This window comes from Neopelma chrysocephalum, unplaced genomic scaffold (assembly GCF_003984885.1).
Source record: "Neopelma chrysocephalum unplaced genomic scaffold, ASM398488v2 Primary Assembly neopelma1_147, whole genome shotgun sequence".
Taxonomy (NCBI): domain Eukaryota; kingdom Metazoa; phylum Chordata; class Aves; order Passeriformes; family Pipridae; genus Neopelma; species Neopelma chrysocephalum.
In genome coordinates, this window is record NW_020897809.1 from 16,204,345 (window position 1) to 16,226,732 (window position 22,388).

General features: G+C 44.8%; 1 protein-coding gene across 3 annotated transcripts; it reads right to left on the minus strand.

Annotated features, from left to right (window-relative positions):
- Positions 1-4,881: 4,881 nt before the first annotated feature.
- On the minus strand, positions 4,882-21,602 carry IL5RA (interleukin 5 receptor subunit alpha). 3 transcript variants are annotated; one of them, XM_027700406.1, is made up of 11 exons: positions 21,132-21,602; positions 18,492-18,640; positions 17,162-17,307; positions 16,735-16,873; positions 16,115-16,247; positions 15,154-15,341; positions 13,988-14,133; positions 13,269-13,404; positions 11,814-11,910; positions 7,491-7,572; positions 4,882-5,412 (listed from the first exon to the last, which is right to left on the minus strand). In XM_027700406.1, exons 2-11 carry the CDS (start codon positions 18,574-18,576, stop codon positions 5,320-5,322), a joined length of 1,245 nt encoding a protein of 414 aa, XP_027556207.1. In that variant the 5' UTR covers positions 18,577-18,640; positions 21,132-21,602; the 3' UTR covers positions 4,882-5,319. The 3 variants fall into 3 exon arrangements, with proteins under 3 accessions (XP_027556207.1, XP_027556204.1, XP_027556205.1); XM_027700403.1 differs by having other exon boundaries at positions 4,882-5,458; XM_027700404.1 differs by lacking the exon at positions 21,132-21,602 and having other exon boundaries at positions 4,882-5,458; positions 18,492-19,718.
- Between the last annotated feature and the right edge of the window lie 786 nt (positions 21,603-22,388).

The window sequence follows — 22,388 nt, forward strand, 5'->3', positions numbered from 1 at the left end:
AAAAAAAATAATGTTTATGCTTCTTTAGGAATGGCATTATACAGTACTTCCTCAAAGCAAATATAGCTTTGTCTGAAGTTTCCTTGGAAACTCTGCAATGCACTGAAAACATCTGTAATATGATGTTACCAAAGCAGTTTACATATGTCCTTATATGCATATTTTTTATTATATATTTAGTGTTTTATAGAATTTTTTAAAGTTAACATATGATGTAGATATTAATTTTTTCCTCTGCTATAAAACGCTACGGACGACATAATCACGGAAATATTGTTTGGAATTTTTTCCTTTATGATGGAGAGCTCAAAGTTGTTCTTGGTAAATTGGCTGCCAGCTCACTGTACAGTTTTACAAGGCCACTCAAGGCAGGACCCAGACCCAGACCCGGTTTCTAACGCGGCTGAATTTCGTGGCAGTTCCGGTGACTCTCGTGTTCAACCAAGTGCTTCTGACACGCAGGGTGGTGGGTTTGGTTCAGAGGTCAAAGCAAGACAAACTTGAAATACTCAGAATGTCATAATGTTGCAAAAACCCAGGAATTTTGGTTGGTTGTGGACTACAGGACACGCAGCAACCGCTCTGGCACCGTGCAGCGAGGGGCCGTTCCTGCTGCCCTGACACAACTCTGGCTTCATCCCAGTCAGCTTCCAATTGGGAAGGGATGAAGGGACTGCAGAGATGGGATCTCTGCCTCCAGGGACACGAAGGGCCGGACAAACCCAGCCCAGCCCACCTCGGTTTGGGGATTTCATCCCAAGGAAATCAGAGCCCAGCGACTCTGAGACACAAAACTGCTCCGGGCTCGTCGCCTTTGGAACACAACACATCATCCATGGGAATTCTGCCCGTGCATTGGGACACAACTCCTCATCCATCGGAATTCTGCCCATGCATTGGAACACAACACATCATCCATTGGAATTCTGCCTGTCCATTGGAACACAACTCCTCATCCATGGGAATTCTGCCCGTCCATTGGGACACAACACATGATCCATCGGAATTCTGCCCGTGCATCGGGACACAACTCTCATCCATGGGAATTCTGCCTGTGCATTGGAACACAACTCCTCATCCATTGGAATTCCACGATGGACAGCGCTTAGGGAGGTTGCTCTTCTCCCAGGGGAGGTAGGATCTCCCGGAGGTCTCTGTAGGAGGTTTGCCTTTCTCTAGAAACTCTTCACAGACGCCTGCAGGCAACAGAGTCCCGCTGGAAAACTACAATATCCACATGGAATAACTCTTCTTAAGGGAAGGACTGTTTGCTACTACGGGGGAATTTTGTAAGTTCGCTCAGATGGGAAAACGCTGGTCAAAGGCAACGGAATTTTCTATACAATTTTCAAGTTTAAATGCGCTGCAGTGGTATATTTTATTTATTTTTTTTTTCCTGATAGCTTGAATTTGCCTGTAACTTGTCTTTTTTTTTGCTTACAAAATACTACAGTTAACTTTTAGACCTTCTAAATATATTTATTCAGTAACTCATAATCAGGATTCCACTTGTGTAAAAGTCAGGGGTGTTGACCAGAGAAATATTGTCAGTATTTCAAGCTGTGTTCCTTTCTTAGTTTGATATGGTTACTTCTATGTAAAAAAAAATAAAATAAAATAAGAAAAACAAAAAAAAAACACACAAAACAAAGAAAAAAGAAAATTAAAAAAAAAAAAAAAAGCTGCTGTAGTTTTCTCCCCGGTGTAAATGATATTTATCAGTGATCTAGCAGATGTAATCTTTTTTTAAAGGTATTGGTAATAAATATTCTGTCATTTGTAAAGATACCTGTCTTCCAGGAGCCTTTTTCCTCCACGTTTCCTTCTACCCAGTGAGAAATTCCTCCTCAGTGCCTGCTGAGACTGTCACTGATGTGAAGATACAAGAGTTGGTTTAAGTCAAAACTTTGTGGAGGCAGAAAAAAACTAAATCTCTTTATACATCCCTGGTCTAATTCTGCTTCTAAACTGACAAAAAAAAGTCTGTGTGGGTGAGTTTGAGATGATAATGTGTATTTATGTGAAGTCATGGCCTGTCCAAGCTCCTGGGGCTGGTGCTGTTGGAGCATCACTGCCCCAGTGCCCCAAGCAAAGCCCCTCCAGGTACAGCACCAATTCCTGAGGATTTGGGGGAGCACTGCTTGAAATCCCTAAATCCCTCAAACCCACATTTCTAATTCTTTCAAGGGTGGCAGCACAGGAGCCATAGGATGTGCTTGGCTTTTCAAAGGAGCAATATTGCACTTGGCAAGCAAGGAAGCATAAAAGTCAAATGGCCCAGTGAGGCAATTTCATTTTTAAAAAGCAAATTTAAAATGGCCATTTCCAGAGGTGGGCAAGGGGCACATTCCTGGGCTGTGCTCCTGGAGGCAGAGGGAAAGAGCCATGGCAGGAGGAATGAACGGGGCTGGGAGCTGGGATCAGAGAGGAATATTGGAATAAATATTTCTCTGCTGTGGGAGTTTCCCCGTGGTGTGGGCTGGAGTGACAGTGCCAAAATGTGACACACAGCCCTGAGTGTGGCCTCCCTGCATTCCCCACTGCAGGGAGAGCAAACTGCCTGGGATCGTGGAATCAGAGATCCTGTGGGATCATAGAATCACAGAATGGTTTGGGTTGGAAGGGGATCTTGAAGATCACCATGGGCAGGGACACCTTCCACTAGCCCAGGTTGCTCCAACCTGGCCTTGGACACTTCCAGGGATGGGGCAGCCACAGCTTCTCTGGGCAATCTGTGCCAGGGCCTCCCCACCCTCACTGGGAAGAATTCCTTCCCAATATATCTAATGTAAACCTACTCTCAGTAGGTTTACCCCCTTGTCCTGTCACTCCAGGCCCTTGGAAATTGTCTGTCTCCATCTTTCCTTCAGGTCCTGCAAGGCCACAATGAGGTCACCCCAAAGCTTCTCATCCCCAGGCTGAACAGTCCCAACTCTCCCATCCTTTCCTCCCAGCAGAGCTGCTCCAGCCCTCTGACCATCCTGGGGCCTCCAACAGGTCAAAGCCCTTCCTGTGCTGGGACCCCAGAGCTGGATGCACTGGACAAACTCCCTCTTCTCTCGTGCTGCCTGAAATGAAGACTTCACTCCAAGGATAATGAGCATGAGGAGGCAGCTGGGCCAGGAATTGTTGTCCTCACCCTGCATCATTGGCTCTCCAGTCCAGGTGAGGTTCCCCAGTAGGAGTGAACAGGCTGGACCAACAGCCTGGCTGGGAAAATGAAGATACTCCTGCTTTACACCAGCTCGGTTTTATTGACCAGCATGACTTCAAGACTGGCTGCTGGCCCTCCAAGCCATCAAGCCTTGAGTCCTTGAAGAGGGAACTCATCCTCCCTGGAAGTACCAAGGACCTGACACGCAAAATATATTTAAATACGTTGCATTAATCTCTGCAATATCATTAATGGGAATGAAATTATACGTAGAAATCTTCTTTATTAGGCCACTTGAAGGCATGACATAATGACATACACTTCAATAAATGAATTCTTCTCTTTAGTCTCATTTTTAGGATTTCGCTAATGAAATTCTGATTTTAGATTGTTAAATTTGGGTACCTCCATTAAAAGCACGTTTGAGGCACAAACATTGTTATATTAATGAGCTACATTAATTTTGATGGAGCCATGCTATTTTACCCAGATGACAACTGGCTCATTTATTATAATTATTTTTAGTCTGTGGTACCTGGGAACTCCATTTCTTTAGGCACATTCCAAAAAATTGCTGAATTAAGTAATTATTTTTATTCTTTGTTAACGTGCTTAAACTTATCTCAGGCCAGCTCAGTGGAGAGGAGGTTTCTTGGAAGAAGAAGGGACTCTGCAGGACCAGGAGAACTTCATGATGTGCAGCCAAGGAGGTCAAAGCCCGAGGTTTAAGGCAGGAGGTTTATTTGGTAACTCCCTCAGTGGATTACACAAGGTAGGTAGATAAATCCCAAACAGAAACCCAGGCTGTCTCGAACCCAGCTCATCTGAGATGGAACAACAGACAGAAAGGAAAAAGAGGTTGCAGTGTTGGGCTTGGATTTTCAGAATTGCTGAAGTTGCCCACCAAGGAGGGGCCCAGCTCATGGCAGCTCAGACTCTCCAGAGCACCAAGGAGTCCTTGGCACGTTTCTGGAATGAGTGTTGAAAACTGCATTCCCAAGTTGTGCCTGTGTTTTAGGTGCAGTTGAGGGAATTTATCTGTTTGTGCCATTTTCCTCTCTTTTTTTTCTTTCCTCCCTGCCCCTGGAGCTTTAATCCCTTGTGCCAGGGATCCCAAACAATCCCTCTTGTCCTTTTGCAGATGCTCCCAGTGATGTCAGAGGCCAGAGTCTGAGCCCCCTGTGATCTCCTGAGCCTGTCCAGTCCTGATGTCCCTGGGGAGCAGCCACTGGGCAGGGAAGTGTTCCTTCAGAGCCTCCCCATCCCAACAGTATTCCCTCATCCTTTCTGGTAAGAAAACCAGGGGAAGCTCTTGTTTTATACTGAAATGTGCTACCTGAGTGTAGAGAAATGGCAGACAAGGTGTCAGCTTTGCACACAACAGTAACCAAACTCTAACCATGCATCAGGTAGACAATCAAACTAACCTTGTCCTAAATAGTCTATAAAATTCAGAGGGTTTGAGGTTTATAAAGTCCTGCAGATGAGAGAGATGTTTCCCCCCATCCAAAATTGGTGCTGTGGTTACTTGAAAAGCAGGATGCGGGTACCTCTGAGCAGTGCAGGGGACACTGGATGTCATCCGTGGCCTGGCCACCCCACAGCCAGTCCCCACAGAGGAGTGGCCTGGCTGCACCCTCAGGGCTCACCCAGAGCACAGCCAGCCCTGCCTTTAGCAAGGAATTGCATTTCCATGGAGGTTTTCCAGACTGAAATTCAGACTGTTTATTACAAAGTGTATCAGTGAGGCCAAACGCGGATCCCGCTCTCATGCTGGACTTGCTACAGCACCAGGGATGAGAGCACTGGGAGGCTTCACAGCTTCTTTAATTCTTTTCCTAATGTTTGACCCACCTTGGTCTCCACCAGGACCATGGCTGGGTGCCTTGCTGCCACTCCCAGGGCCGTGCCAAGTCCCAGTTTGCATTTTGCACCTCAAGTTGTCAAAGTTAGTTAAAACAAATATCCAAAAGATTAAACTGCCAGCCAGAAAAAAAAAGCCATTAGCTCTTTTCCAGACTTTTTTCCCTACACAGCCCTTGGGCTGTGTGCTTATATCCTCTTTCAGCTGGGACTTTGTGTTCAGCAGCTCATGGAAGCAAGGGGAAGCAAGTCCTCCTTCCTGTTGGGAATGTGGACACACGGAGGTGACACGGAGCAGCCTCTCAGAAGACAGAGTCATCCAGGGCTCTGCAGTAAAGATCTTCAGCCAAGCTGCTGAACTCGGTCTCTGTGTCGCTGGTGCAGGTCCGGGCCCTCTGGAAAGCAAACCCCTGGTGAGCTGGGAGCTGGGGCTGCTTGGGGCTGGGGCAGAGGTCATGAAAAACATCCTGCTTCAAGCTGGTGCATTTAAAGAGGGATTCACACCAAGTGTTTTGTTTTGTGAGGTCAGAGCTGAGAAGGAGCACTGGGCTCAACAGGAGAGTTTTCACGCTCCTGCTGAAGTTCTCTCGGGGTTGCTCATCACTCTGTCCCTCAGGCCAGCAGCCCCCTGCACCCACAGATTCCCATTTGGGCATGTTTTACACACCCCTGCACCCACAGATTCCCCATGTTTTACACAACCCCATTGGCCACAGCAGCCACCAGACACCCCTCTGTAGTCAGGGACAAAGAGCCCCAGGAGGAGCTGAAGGGCACAGAATCACACAATCACCAAGGCTGGAAAAGACCTCCAAGATCATCCAGTCCAACCTTTGGCTGACACCACCATTCCCACTGAATCCTATCGTGAAGTGCCACCTCCACTCGGGTTTTGAACTCTTCCAGGGATAGTGACTCCACCACTTCCCTGGGCAGCCCTTCCAGTGCCTGACCACCCTTTCAGGAGCAGGGTCTGAGGTGTGAAGTTTGGTCTGAATTCTTCTGAATACACAGCAGCAAAGCCCAGTGTTGGGGCCATGACCCAACCCCTCAGCACTGAGCAGAGTTGCCCAAGTGCAGGGCTGGGGTGACCTGCAGAAGGAAGCAGAAGCTGAGCAGTAGCTTTGCTGCTGGGAAGCCCTCAAGGGCAGCAGAGCAGCTCCCTGGGGGACAAGCAGGTTCCCACGGGCCACGTGGCCACCACGCTGCAGGGCTTTCATCACCTCACCCTCTTGTTTACGCTGCAAATTTAGGAACTGAACGTCCACAACAAACAGCTCTGAGGGTTTCACTCTCCCTGGTGACCTCAGCATAGACCAGGGTCACGTCCTCACCTCTCCTTGCTGGTGCCACTGCCCTTGTGGCCATGGCACCAGCTGAAAGCCTCTGGCTGGTATCACCTGCCCACACCCAGCTCCCTTTCAGTAAAGAGACAATTAAATATACAGTGATGATGATGATGATGTGAAACAGCCTTTGCAAACTCCCATTTTCCAGCTGCAGCGTTAATATTTGCTATTTCTCATCTTCTTATTTGTGATGCCCCAAGTCATGTTATTTTACACCCGTGGTTTAATTAAAAACAAACATTATGAGATAATCTTTTAAGCCCGTTTCCTTGACCAGATCATGGTGTAAGAACCATATCCAAAAAATCAAACCCCTTTTCTAAGGGGACAAATGAAAATCAAGTTACTGAGCTGCACTTCCCACGAGCAGACAATGAAGGGTTTTATCTTATCTGTAAGGCAAATGTATTTATCAGAAGTAACAGAGAATGTAATAAGGCTTAAGTCCAGCTTAACAGTGGGAGCAAAACGTTTCAGATTGCTAGGTTTAACAAAATAAATCAGCTCTCCAGGAGTCACCCTCCAGTCCCTGCATTTCCCTACAAAAGGCAGAGCCAGAGGTATGGAACATGTGCCTGAAATTCGCTGCATATTAGCAAAGCATTTCGTCCTTTTGTTCGTTTTTAACCCTTCCCAAAACACAACATCTACAAACAAGGCCAGATCCAGGACTTGGACCTGTCCCTGGCAGAGGAGGTGGCCACACAGTCAGGTCAGAACCCACCTCAGCAGTTAGGATTGCAAAAAGAGCCTCAGGAATTACTGAATTCTGTGGATAACCACGTTATTCTCATGGCAGAGGACATAAGCCTTGTTCCATTAACTGCACCCATGAATTTCCCCCTTGGCATGTTTTGCCCGACACACTCGACCACAGAGCCCACATTTACTATGGACGTTAGAAATTCCAAGAGGTCAAAAGGCTTTAAGTGGACAGGAAGAAGCTCCATGGTTTAGTAGTGTCAGGTCAAAGGCTGCACTTGATGATCCTGGAGGTCTTTTCCAACCTTAATGATTCTGTGATTCTCTTTGCTCCCAGCCTTGGAGGGAAAGAGCAGCACACAGACACAAGCATTCCTTCTAGTTAAAAAAAAAAAGAAAAAGTGACTAAAATGTTTTTTTACCTCGTAGTCGACTGGGAAGGGATCTGGGAATTTGTTGCTGGGTGTTGGGATTGGTGGAAACAGTTTGCTCCAGACACGGTTTCTGCAAAAAACAGCAGTGGAGGGATGTGAAAGAGCTGCTTTCTCTGATGGATGATGTATCCAACAAGCAGAACATGTTTAGCCCCAGGAGAAGACATGTCTCCTCACCCAGCAGCCTTCCTGCCCCCCTCCCATTCCATCACTGCCATCTGACAGCAGCAGGTTCAGAAGGGGTCACAGTCGTGGATAATGGTCCATCAGTGGACACCCTGGGGAGCAGGCAGGTGTGTTGTTCCTCATTTCTGGGCCCTGGGGACATGTGGGTGACAAGGAGGAGATGGGCTGATGCTCTCCCCCATCAGCCTCTCCCATCACAGCTGTGGCTGGTCCAATCCAAGGGGGCATTCCCGGGGCTTTTAGCGACAACAGGCTTGTCTGGGAGAGAAATTAATTGCTCTGATCTGTCTGTTCATGTTCCTCCCAAGGGCTGTGTTGTCATGTACCTTGTTTGGACAGTCAAGACAAGCTGCCTCTTGCTCAGACTTTGGTTTCTGGACATAAACTGCCTGTGTCTCGTGGCAGGAGAGCAACTACAAATAATTGTGTGCCGAGGGAAGGAGGAGGAGGCAGGAAAGGCCCCAGAGGTGGCTGGCAGTAAATGGTTCTGCTGAGTGGTGTAATAACTCATCCTACTAACACCCTCTGAGATCCCCTTCCCTGCCTGGCACTCCCCAGCCTGGCCCAGCACACAGACACTGGTATTTCTGGGATAGCAGGTGCTACAGGGGAACTTCTCCTTGTCTTTGAAACATCCCAGAGTACACATTTCAACCACCACAAAAGCACATTCACTGCCTCCACCCCTGCATAGCACCGTGTCCAAACAGGGCCAGATTCGAATGGGAACTCAGCCTGAGTGAAGACTACAGGATTCAGCCCAGGATTAACATCCAGGGTCTGTTCTGTGGGACATCCTGATATCCATGAAGCAGAGATGTGGAGCTGATGGGACCAAGGGCAGATCTGCTCCTCTGCCCCGTTTATTTTGTGACAACTCTCCTGGTTGATGTCTGGTTGGTTCACTGCTTGTGTTCTCAGGGCCATTCTTCCAAAAGCTTCCTGAGTTCCCAGAAGTGGGAATATGGGGAGGAAAAGTAGGTGTGAGGTGTTTTTTGGGAGGCATTGTTGAAATGCTGAACACAGGGGGCCACTTTTGGGTGCAGAGGACAAGCCAGGCTGTTTGGTCACCACCAGTGGAGTGGCACAGTGAGGTGGCTGCTGGTGTAACTCAGGAGTGGGGCAGGATGAGTGCCAATATTATTATTCCAGCACCTGGCATCATCTCCATTCTTCCCAAAATTCCTCCTCAGGGTCAGATCTTGTGCCCACAGCCGGGTCAGCTTTGCAAGCACTGTTGTGTTCACAGCCCCTACACTTGATCAGCTCCCCCAAACTTTCCAGAAGGGCTGGAGGCCCATTTCAGTGCATCTCATTCCAGCCCTGATTTCTGCCATTGCTGTGCAATGTACCCAACAAGGTTTGGTTTCATCTGGGGTTGGCGCATTCCCAGCTGTGCTGTTTGTCAATAAAAGATTTTGATGGAGCCATACCAAAATTATTTATTGAGTCAGCAGAAAGCATAAGTTACATGTCACTTCTGGAATAGAAAAGTTTAAGGAGGGGTGACAAACACCCAAAAGAAGTGAGGCAGAAGCACATTTGTGTCCAGGGGGGGCCGTCAGGTGCAAGAGACTTTGCAGTGAGGCCTTGGTGGGCTGGTGACAGTGGTGCCCTCACAGTGGTCCTGGTCTTTTTTGCAGGTTACTGAAAAGGTGGAGTTATGTGATTAAATATCTTGCCACAAAACATGTCCCAGGTCTCAACAGAAGTGAGAGCAGGGCCCTTTCCATCAGCAATACTGGGACCTCCAGGCTTTGGACACACCCCACGGGACCCTTGTGCCTTAAGTCAGCATTTCAGAGCCTCCAGTTACTGTGTCTGTCTCTCTGAAATTTGCCACTTTTCCCAAAGGCCAAAGATAAGCAAAGAGGAATAAGTAAGAGTTCAAGTTCTTCTTTTCCCTCTTCTAACTGCCACAATGACATTGATGAAAATATTTGTTTTCACTGTATGTCTGAGTGCCTGTTGTAATGTTCTGCCTCTCCTGGGATTCCCTGTGGCATTTTTCCAAATGTGACTGGTGTCTGCTGGTGGTGGACTGGTGTGAGGTGCAGAAGAGGGAGGGATGACCACACTGATTTCGGGGTGTGGAGGGTGCTCCCTGTCCTCATGGCACCCACGTGGAGTTATCACCTACCCCCTCCAGGAGCAAACATTATTCCAAGGCCCAGCCTAGGGAAGCACAGAAGGTGCAAACTAGGAAAACATCCAACTGTGCTTTTTATCAAGACAGGAGCTCCACCAGCTACTGCAGATGAGCAAAGGTAAAAGCCAATCAAGCAGTCCCAGAGGGCTGCTCTGCCTTGCAGCACTGCTCCCAAACCGTGGGCTTTGTCTCTGAGGCCTGGCAGTGCACAGAAAAATTTATAGGACTCTTTGCTGTAATGGAATTCCTTATAACAGCTTCAAATCACAGGAAATTTGAACTGGTTCCGTGGCTGGAATTGCACGGGACACTTCATGAATTTTCAGGAGCAGTAAAAACTGACAGCACTAATGAAACCATGATCTAGGGAGCCTCCTCTATTTTTCTTTTTTTAATATCTGCAGATACAACAATGAGCAGGATACACACGGTGTTTCATCTTCTGGCTCTTCCCACCTCCTCCCAGGGCAGGCTGGGGGATTAGAGAAGGAGAAAGGGTGGAATAAAGCCAGCAGCTCCATGAAACTCAGTGCAGCAGGCAGGGAACATTTTAATCATGTTGTCAAAGGTGGAATGCAATGAGCTTTTGGGTGCTAGGGAATTATAGACTTGAAACTCCTGGAAGCAACCAAGCAGCTGACACTGGAAAAGCTTAAATTTGCCTAATGGATTAAAATCATAAAATAAATTAGTGCAGCTTCTCCAAGTTGGTCCTTAAGTCTTCCCCTGTACCTGTTTCTCCCCTGTATCTGCTCCAGGATCTGCAAAGGGGGTAACTATAATAACTATAATACCCAAATACTTGCAGAACTTGCAGAAGATGGAGCAGTGTGACTGCTGCTGACTGGGGCTGCTGTTCTGCTGTCCCAAACTGAGAGGAGAGAGCTGAAGATGATGGTGCTGGGGCAGTGGAGGACCTCGAGCTACAGGTCAATCCAGACAAAAATGTAAGTAAAAGCAGTTTGGGGGTTTTCACCAATACATCAAGGCTACATGGTGGGGACAAGTGTGTGTGACACAGAACAAGGATAGACTCTCTGGAGAGTGAAATCTGTCTTGTTCTCAGAAAGATTGCTTGCTGAGCCCTGGCTGCTAATTAACTTTCCCTAAGAACAGGTTACACAGACACCAGACACTTGAGGGAGAGGCAATAACAGTGATTCTCCTGTAACATTCCTTTTATTTGATAAAGGAAATGTGGTATTGAAAGGAAAATAGTCAAGGACACGTCAGGATGACCAATAAATTAAAAGGCACTAAAGAAATGAGTAAGAAATTAGCAGAGTTGAGGAGAGCACTTCCATTACTGGGAGCTGGGTTTATTGTGGACTGATAATTGCTGCTTGCTGCATGTTTCAGGGGAGAAGCTTCTAATTACATCAATTCCTTAATTCATCACTTATGATTTGACTTGTCACAGCAACAGGAATCCAAAGTGTACCTGGGCTTCTTCACAGCACAGTTTGGGGAGTTTGGTTATGTGGCCTCTGGCTTTGCTACATGGCATCCAGAGCCTCTGTGTAATTAAAAATAAACTAAATAAATAGCTCAAATACTCAAAGCAAACAACAGTGCTCTGTACATTTTGGCCATGAAAGATGCTCCCAGCAGCTTTCACCAGGGATTAACACAGAGTCCTCCCAGGGAAATCACTGACCCAACCAGGCATTTAAGGGAAGAAATGAGATAAGGACAAATGGATTTTTCATAAGTCCACCTCACTCAGTATATGGGTTTGTTGTTTAGGATTAAATTGAATAACCCTCTTACCCCACCAATGCTGAATGTTATTATTGATATTAACTTAATGAGGCTGATTATTACTCATTCAGTATTTTTGCTTTGTATAATTGTGCCTGAATACCAAACTCAGTGCCCTTTCTTATAAATAAGCAAAACTTGTAGCATCCCCCCACACTTGTTGAACACCTGGTCCTTAGTTACACTGTAATTAAAAAGAAGATGAGGGTACTTACATTTTGCATATTAAAGCAACAAGCAGGAATGTGCAGGACGTGGACACACAAAGCACAGCCAGAATCCAGGCTACAGAGTTCTCCAGTTTGTTTTGCCCTGAATTTCAAGGAAGAAAAAGAAATGAAAGGTATTATTTTCGTGCAGATTATTTTAAGCACATTCTTCTGAAATATTTCATCAGCTGTTTCATGTGATTGTGTTCAGGTCACAAATTAATATGCAAATGATGAAGACCCGGTATGTAAAATAAAAAATGCTACACCAGAGCTTCAAGAAGAGTTTCCATGAAGTGACTTTCAACACTGAATTTCTGTTATTTTGACATGAAGGAGAGAACAATCCAAGAAGGATGAGGGGCCAGGCCCACCAGGGTGGGGTCCATCAGCTGCCATCCTGAGACACACAGTGCCCCAACTGGGACTCAGCAAAGACTCTGCTGGCTGATAAACTCGGGCACAAACTGTTTGTTTTCCATCAAACCATTCTTCATTTCTGCTAATCCTTTCTAGCCAGGAACTGGATTTCTCTGGCTCCCTAAATTTACCTGTGAAAAAGACACTGAACTCCCCCAATTTTCAGCTGGTTGCTGACACGTTTCCTCTACAGGAACCTGTATTGTGTCAATGAACTACAAGCCTCTAAAAACCCTTTTTTTTGTAACAAAAAATGGAGTGGGTGACCTTGGATATTGTTGAGATTTCAGTAAGTTTTTATGGAAGACTAACTTTTTTTTAGCATCAGAACGGATTTTCCGTGTTTGCTACGTGAGCCAGGTGGGAACTTCAAAGGGGGGGGTGTCAGAGAAAGGAGGCAAAACAGCTGCAGATTTGCACTCACTAGAAAACAGATCTGAGGAGGAAAAGTGTAGTAAACAGGAGAGTGTAAGAGGCTTTTTCTAAGTGGAAACAAGGAAGTGAAGAAACTCAAGATAAGAGCAAAGGAGGATGTCTAAGAACAAACAGTTGATAACGTGCCGTGATAAAGAAACTGTTGTTGCCAGAACAAGTTCTTCAGCAAGAGGGAAATGCAGAACAAAGTGGGGCAGATGAGCATGTTCCAAAGATGCTCTTTTTTCCTCAAAGAATTCAAGAATTCAGAGAGCTCCAGTAAATAATAGTTGACGTGATGGCTCACAAACATCATGATGCATGGCAAAGAAACACAGGTAAAAACTAAAGAAGTTACTCAGTTAAAAAGCAAGTTTAAAGCAGCCTGTGAAAACATGCACAGGTAAAAGCAAAGTACTGTACACAAAAAACCTCCCTATTTCCAAAAGTTTTTTTGGAAGTAGTTTTTTTTTAATGGAACAAGGATTTAAATCCCCTGAGCATTAACAAGTCGGTTTTTTCCACCCAATACCCATTTTCCTGCTTTCTGTTAAAATTCCCTGGTGTAACTCATGGTCAGGCTTCCCAGCAGTGTAATAACAGTCATTTCAAGTGTGTCATTCTTACCAACATAAATGACTTCACTCCAGTCACTCCAAACTCCTCTCATACACCACGTGTGATGATTGGCTCTGATCTGGATGGAATATCTGCTGGTGACATCAATCCTCAAGCGGAATTTGTTTGAGGATAATTTCAATATCTGATAGGAAAACAACATTGTGCCATTATAGATCCCTAAACAATTCCAAAAATTGATCACTTTTATTTTTTTGGCTTTTAAAACTGCTCCACTAGATTAACTCTGAGCTTCTGGCCTTGCTTTCGAGGTAAAATCTCTATTTTTATAGGTGTAACTTCTCTCACAACACACCAATATTTCAGGGGAAATTCTTGGAAGATGCCTCATTTTTACATTCTTCCTCAAGACACTTTAGCAAGATTTTCAGGATGGTAAAAACTGTTCTGGACCCAGAGGCATAAAACTGAATAACTCCAGTTTTGTCCTCCTGCTTTCCCAAGTCTCTTGGGGGTACTTTGTTGCAGACATAAAAGAGGAAAAATATAAAACCTGGTGAGACTTTGTTGTGTTTCCCATCACAAATGGGAACCAGTTTCACCAGAAGTCCATAGTTTCAAAAATGTAATAATTGCAGGTTTTACTTTTAAAGGTTTAAAATTTGTAACTGATCCATGAATTTGAAGACATTTTCACCCTAAAGGCAAATTTCAGCTGCACAGGGCAGGAATGCTGGATAATACTGGAATGGCAGAGGAGCAATTACCTGCTGGTTACCTGACTTCAGGTTGACGAGGTAAAATTCATATTCAAAACATTCCTCGTGGAAAAGAGAAATTGGCTTCTCCCAAGTGGCCAGGAGCTCGTTTTCCTCCAAGGATACAGTGATATTTCTGGGAACATTCACTTTCTCTACAAAAGAAAACTCTCCTGGTAAGTTATTTATAGAGCAAAGTTTAAATACTGACAGCTGGAGCATTTTATAAACTGATGGTGTTTTCAAGTAGCACCTATAATTCTTGAATTTATTTCACCTTTTGGGCAGAAAAGATAAGGATTTAGGTGGAGTCAGTACTTTGCAGAAAATACTTATGGGAAAACAGTTTGGAAAGTCCACTTAAAAGTTTTGGACAACTAGATTATGGGGAGAGGAGGGAATTTATTAAATTAATTCTCACAAAAGCATTAAATTAATGATAGAAGTGTTAGAAAAACTTCTTTTCAGAAAAAAAAGCAAACAGGTGTAGCCAGGAAAGTTACTGAAAAGTGGAATAAATTCCAAGGAATGGATCAGCAGCTATTATGGGGATGATTTCTAAGAAAAAAATATGTGAATTTTTCTCTTAGTTAAGGCAAGAAAAAGGGAAATATTGTCTGTTCACGAAAATAAAAAAAAGGGCAAAAAAGGGAAATATTGTCTGTTCACAAAAAAAAAGGGCATTGAACTAATGAAGGAAAATAAATTATTTGGGTAGATGGAAGATGATGGGCAGTCATGGCTGAGACTGTCCTTTATTTGACAGTATAATGCCTTTCTTTAAAAGAACATGGTTATCTTGAGCATTATGTTCTTTTTCCATTAAAGAAAGGCTGCAAAATAAAGGGTAGTAAAAACTGTATTTTAAGGTATATTGACCTCATCAATTGCGAATTAATATTGGAAATACTGCTTTTGCTAAAAAAACAGCATAACTGTCTTTTCTAGCTTTAAATTTTGTCCTTCTATAATTTAAAATAAATCATTCAAATCAAATTTAGTTAAAACAATCCAGTTCTGTCTTATAATCTCTTCCAATTTCATTAAGATGTCTGTACAAAACCAGCAGTTCACCTTCATCAAGAATAATTGAATCCAGCAGTATTTTCTCACAAATCTTTTGATAATCCTGGTAGACACTTTTAATATATATTTTTAAAATGTGTTAAACTCACCAATGGCATTTGGGTTAAATAACTGCTGAAAAGGCTTGATTGCAGCATGTTTACTGGACCCATTAATGTGGATTACGAGATCATCAACCTCCTGGGGATCAATGTGAGTCCCTGGAAAGCTGCAGCCAGAATTCCTGTCCCACTTGTCTTTGGCATAACGGTGACATTCCTCAGTGTAGTTCTTGTACCTAAATTCAAACACCTGTGAGACGTGATGCAGAGAGGGACCTGGGAGTTTGGATTGACAGGAAGCTGAACATGAGCCAGAGTGTGCCCAGGTGGCCAAGAAGGCCAATGGATCCTGGCCTGGCTCAGGAACAGTGTGGCCAACAGGTCCAAGGAAGTGATTCTTCCCCTGGACTCAGCGCTGGTGAGGCCACCCCTGCAGTGCTGTGTCCAGTTCTGGGCCCTCAGTTCAGGAAGGACATTGAGGTCCTGGAGCAGGTCCAGAGAAGAGCAACGAGGCTGGGGAAGGGACTGGAGCACAAGTCCTATGAGGAGAGGCTGAGGGAGCTGGGGCTGTTCAGCCTGGAGAAGAGGAGGCTCAGGGGAGACCTTCTCACTCTCTACAACTCCCTGACAGGAGGGGGGAGCCGGGGGGGGTTGGTCTCTTTTCCCAGGCAACTCTCAACAAGACAAGAGGGCTCGGGGTCTTCAGCTGTGCCAGGGGAGGTTTAAGTTGGATATCAGGAAGAATTTCTTTGCAGAGAGGGTGCTCAGCCATTGGAATGGGCTGCCCAGGGAAGGGGTGGATTCTCCATCCCTGGAGGTTTTTAAGGTGAGACTGGATGTGGCATCAGTGCCATGGGCTGGGAACCACAGCGGGGTTGGATCAAGGGTTGGACTTGATGATCTCGGAGGTCCCTTCCAACCCAGCTGATTCTATGATTCTATGATTCTATGATTCTATGCTCTTAAAGAAATCCCTTGCTGAGTGAAAAGGGGGGAAAGAAACACCAACCTGTAAAACAGAAAGTACTCGGTATCTTGTGGTGCCCCTGGGCCAGGAAGCCACGAGCAGTGCAGAGAGACAGCCCCCAAAACAGTGAGGTGAGTGACACAGGACAGATTGGTGATGGATGTCTCCGGAGCACCTGGAGAGTCAAGGAATTACAGAGCAGAAGGAAAATCTTATTGCGAAAATCAGAAGAAATTCATGCTGCTAAAACACTCTGATTCCAGTCTTTGGTCCATTATATCTGTTTCTGTTGTTCCAGTTCTCTTCCATGTCACTCCTGGTTATGGATGGATGGAGATTCCCAAACCGTGCAAGTAAAGCTGTGCCACACAGCACCATTATAAATGTAATGTGTAATAAGGCAACAATATCCTAGAGTGCACCACAGGAGGTGATCTCAGCCTTAGCAAGGAATTTTTAGAATATTTTATGTGTGTTATCCATTTTCTGCACCTCCAGATTGTCCTGGAGATTAGGATAGAAAGGCCTGGACTAAGCCCTTTGGTAAGATCAGCGCAGCAGGTAGGGGGCAAAACGTTGCGTTTTTTGAAGTATTAAACCTTTCACCATTTGATGTCTGGGGCAGAACACAAAATGCAGACCTTGCCTGGGTTTCTCCTTACCTGGCAGAGGTGGGAGGTTTTCCTGCACCCACTCACTTCTCATCTCAAGGTCGTTGTGGAGAAGCAACGTCCGGACGCGTGCGGAGAAGCCGTCGTGGAGCGCGACCGTTCGGACACTGTGGGTCTTCCTGGTGTCATACTGGGAATAAAAAGTATCAAATGAGCATCCCATGGGATGGAAGCTGAAATAAGGCACCTGCAAAGACTGAGCCAGACATTAAATTGACCTGAACTTGGAGCCTGTACTTAAAACTGGTATCATCCCCCTCAAGGTGAACCCTGCAGGGAAAGCCAATTCCCAGGCTCGTCCCAGCAGAGCTGTGTCTGTAAGGAAAGCTCAAAGGGAATCTCTCCAGTACTCAAAGTTTAGGTGTAAGAGAATAACAGGAATTTAGCCTTCTCAGGATACTTGTTTTATTTCTCTTACCTCTTCAGGCACAGGGCTGAGGATTTTCACATCATATCTAATGGTGTCGTTTTTTTGGTCTTGGGCAGGGTTTGGTTCCCAGTGTAACAGGACTTGTGCTAATGCACAGACTGTGAGGGTGAAGTTAACAGGTGGGAAAACCTGAACTGGAAGGGAGAAAACAAAAATATTCGTGGCATACTAATCCAGTGAATTGTTTAGAGTGATACCTGTTTGCAAGCAGTGAGCAAGACAAGCAAATAATTTCATTTCCATTTAATATTCTCTCAACAGCTTCTTATAAAATGTTTTTAATATTTGAAAAATATCTTTAAATAACCAAAACCTCATCAAATAAGAGTTTACTTAAAACTTAGCTTTAAAAATGGATGTTTACAACAGTTTCAACTTGAAAATTAGTATGATATGTTACATTTGGCTTGTTAATTAGGTTCAGGTTTTTCATCCTGGTCCTCATGGCCACACAGACATATAGAAACAGGGCTGATGGAAGGTACAAACAATTCTCACCCACAGAAGCTTCCAGAGGAGCATAACATGGGGGGCTTTCTAAAAGGAGGTTGACAGCCACAAGAGTAGAACCAAAATGATGAACAGAGGAATTAAGCACAAATGGAAGAAAACATAGAAGGATGAGGATGATAATTTAGAATGACAGGGCAAGAGGGATTCCTGGAGCTCCATGGAAATTAAGAGGGTCTCCTGCTGGGGGAAATGTTAGCATAGAAATAGCAAGGCAGGGAAATAATCAATCTGCTCCCCTCCAATTCTCCAGAGCCTGCCCTCCCTTATTTGCCATTTCCAAGGCAGTTGAGGGCCATCAGCATCCCTGGAAGTGTTCAGGGCCAGGCTGGATATGGCTCTGAACACTCTGGTCCAGTGGAAGGTGTCCCTGCCCATGGCAAGGGGGTGGAAGGAGGAGAGATTTAAGATCCCTTCCAAGACAAACCACTCTGGGATTCCATGATCAGCCCCCACTTCTCTTCTCCCATAATTTCAACCTTTGACAACCATGAATTCAGTGTTCAACACACACCTTCCATCAGGAAAACTGCCCCATAAAGGCTCAGAAAACCAACACAAACCATCCTGAAGTGCCCAGCCCAGAGGACAGTGGCACAAGGAGCATCTCCACAGTTCTTCCCTCTCAAAGCAAAACAGTCCTCAGGCAGTGGCTGGGAGCAATGTGGGATAGGATACAACTGTCCCAGAAAGCATGTTATCCATGATCCAGTACCATGGACTCTGTAGAACAGTGACCAACACACAGAGGGCATTTGGACACCCTGTGGTGCTAAAGCTACACGTTGGCAGAAGGAAAACACCTCACCTCGTGCAGCTTGGGGTGTGTTGAGCTGAACTGAGTGGGTTGTCCAAAGGAGGATCAGACAAACTTGCATCCTGCTGGCCTTCATCTCTGGATGGTGAAGGAGCACGGCCAGGCATCAGCAGAGGGGCCTTGGCACCATCTTATAGAGCCTGGGAGCAAAAAGTGAACACGATCCTAAGGGTCAAACACTCAAAAAATATCCACACGATCAAAAGAATGAAACTGCAGGGACAGAGCCCTCTTTCCTTGCAGGAAAATGCTTCTTGTAAGAGCTGAATTTAATGTAAGTACCACCAACACGTTTCATTTTGCTCCCTTTGCCTCTCCCAGCCCTCTCTGAAAGAGCTGCTGGTTTCAAACCCTGTCGTGTGGGGATGTTCAGAGCAGTCACGGAATTAGAGCATTTCTCCACGGAGAGGAGTGTGTTGGGTTCAGGTAGATTGGCTTTCAGCAGAGTCCCATTTCCTCCAAGAACAGAAATAACCATATTTTTAGCTGCCACTAGATATAAAATAGCTCCTTGCTGGAATTTACTTTCTAGCTGCTATTTCAGTAAAGCTCTCTAAAGACGCAGTCAGTGCTCACCTCAAGGCTAATTCTTCAGTGTTAATTATTGGGTGTAGGAGAAACTGTTTTGTTTGTTTCTCATTTAAATGAACAACTCTTTTTAATGCTTAAAACCAGCACGTTCTTATGCTTCCTATGGATTGTTTCATGAATTACTGGGAGGAAAAAAAAAATCTGTGTGTAATCACTCATGTGTAACCCAAGATAAATATGGACATACAGAACAGCAGCTTTCCAAAATGTTCCTCCTGAAGAGAAATACGCCCTCCTGGCCCAATCTCACTCCTTCCCTGGGGCACTACAGCAATTGCTTGTATGGAAAACATAATATTTTCCAATGGTAATGAGCAGAGAAAGCATCTTTAGCCCATCAGTTCTCCCTGAACCTCCAATGAATCACCCGGGGACTGAGTTATGACCCGATTGATCACAGTTGGAGCAATTCTGCTTTACAGTAACTATTTTTCAAAGTGGTGCACGAGTGCAGAGTTCATTAAAGTGCCACATAATCCACAGTACAGTGTGTTTCTTAATGTCCAAGTCTCCTCATTATCTATATTCACATTTTGTGTCTGTCTGCTTTTCTCCAAGCCCAAATGTGCACGAGCCCAGCTGAACCCCTGGAGTTTGCTAATGGATATTCCAGGGGAGCCAGGCTTGGATTTTGTGTACACTGGCTGATTGGAAGACATTTTGGTCCTTCCACAATGTAGTGACTCACAGATAATGGGATAAATGTTCCTTACCACACACATTGTGCCTGCACAATGCCTCAAGGACTATTTCCTAGGCATTACCATTCCTGAAAAATCTGCTCCTTTGGCTTTTTTCACTTGCACGACATGATTATGTTCTTCTGGAGGGCATTACGTGGACTGGACACAGGTTTACAAAGGCACCTGATCTCTGCCACTCCTGTTCTGCTTTCCTGAAAAAAAACTCACTGAAAAAATGGATAGAACATGACACAGATTTCCAACACGCTTTTGAACAAATTACTGGCACCAGACTTTCTTTGCTGCTTCAAGAAACCTTAAGATTTATTCAAAAAATATTTAAAAATATATTTAAATTATTTTTAAAATGAAATCTTTAAAAAGCTTCATGTTTTACAGCTGCTTAGGCTTCACATCTACTGACTTGACTAATGTCAGTGCATTGGTTTCAGGCATTTAGCACTACTAGAAAAGCTGGCTGTCCCTTGGGTTTATTTAAAAGGGGGTTTGGCTGCCTAGAGGTTTTTTTTTAAACTTTGTTTTCAAAAAAGTAAGGGCTTTGATTCTTCCTGGGCACATTCTTTTCCCCATACTTTTGAAAAGATCCTGAAGATCAGCTTTTCAAAGGTGTTTTTGCTGCCTTAAAGCTTGCACGTATTAGACACAGATCTTGGATTTTCTGAGCAGCACATTACTATTTAAAACTAGATATAAAATATTCCTGCAATGCAGATTAGTCTTTACTTACAATCCTGTTCTTTTCAGTTTATCTTATCCTGTTTTGTTTGTAAAAACACTATTTTTTTTTTTAGTGTTGTCAAACTAAGACTTAAAACATAGCTTTTGGAAGAGGTATTCCTGCAGCTGTGTAAGTCTACAACCTCTAAGAACACACTGCAGTCTGTGATACCCACCCTGTTTCATGTGAGAAATTGCTGAAAAGATAAAAAAAATAAGCATATACAAATAAAAATGGCGACTGGAAGTCTACAAGAGGATTACACTCCTCACAAAAAATGGATGTAGTAAGTTTTCAGGACAAATAGAAGTCTTGATTATGTTTTGGTTATATATGGTAAAAAGTAATAAGCAGAAGGTAAAGGATATATTCTTTTTGTAGAGGCAATATACTCCTTTTAAAAGGACAGTAGAAATCCAAGCCATACAAAACAGCCTCTAGAAGGGAATGACTTTCTCCCTTACAGCTGCTGTGTCCCACTGTCTCACAAGCAATGGGGCAGAAGCAGATTGCAGATGCTTTTCCCAGTGTAAACAGAGTGAAAAGCAGCCCCTCTGCAGCCTCCAAAGCAAGCACAACAGGACAAACTCAAACCACAACAGACACCCCAGGGGTTACCTGTGGACTCTCACAAGTCCTGTGAAGAGTCTGCTCCGTTTGTTCAGCCTCCTCTGGGTCATCTCCCCGTGGGTTTCTTTTATAACTGCTGCCTTTCAAGTGCAAATGTGATCCCCCCGAAGTGATAAGTCACAGATAACCACGCACTGAAAAAGGGAACTAGGGATTGAGCACAGGATGGAACCTCCACACAAGCTCATTGTTTAGCCCAGAAATGGGTTTACTCTATTTATGGAGGGTTAATTATATGCCATGGTCTGACAGTTCTCTAATGACTTTGCAATGGCAAGAATGTGCTGACTGACTGCAAAGAAATAACCTGGAGTCACAGTGCTGGTAACGTGATTTGTTCTTCATGTAGAAAATCAAACCCAAACATATTTGGAAAACTGGGCAGGCTTTGTCCAATGTTTTACACCATCTTGTCCAATGCTCTTCCCATGTAGACACCAGTAGCATTTTGAGAAGTTACCAGTAGAACAGCACCAGGTTTCTAACCTTGTGCCAGGAGCTGTGAGCTGTGATCCACTGGCTTGGATAACTTCTCCATTGCCCAGAGAAGCTGTGGCTGCCCCATCCCTGGAAGTGTTCAAGGCCACAATGGATGGGGCTTGTGGGAGGTGGAACAGATAGGCTTTAAGGTTCCTTCCAACCCAAACCATTCCATGATTCTCTGGTGGTAACACAGGCTCACAGAAACCAACCCAAGGGCCCAGGGAAGACCCTGCAGGAAGTGGGGCTGTATGTGATGGAGGGATAGGAAGGATGAGAAGAAGGCTAATGACACACACTCATTAACAACCTGGGTCTCAAGTACAGAGATCCCTATTAAGTGTGCAGGTGACACAAGGTGGGAGAAGTGAGTGCTTTGGAGGTTAATACTGGCATTAAGAAAGTTCTTGCCAAATTGGTGGAAATGGGTGTAGGTCAACGTGGGCAAGATCTCAACTACACTCAGGCATTATCAGCTGTACATTACTAGCTATAAATAGTCAATTATCCCTGATTAGGTGTCTGCTCCACAGAACAGGATCTGGGGATTTGGAGGGTCATAAACTGAAGAGAGATAAACAATTCCACCCACTAGCCCAGGTTGCTCCAAGCCCTGTCCAACCTGGCCTTGGACACTTCCAGGGATCCAGGGGCAGCCACAGCTTCTCTGGGCAACCTGTGCCAGTGCCTCCCCACCCTCCCAGGGAAGAATTTCTTCCTAATATCTAATCTGAACCTACTCCTTTTCAGTTTGAACCCGTTCCC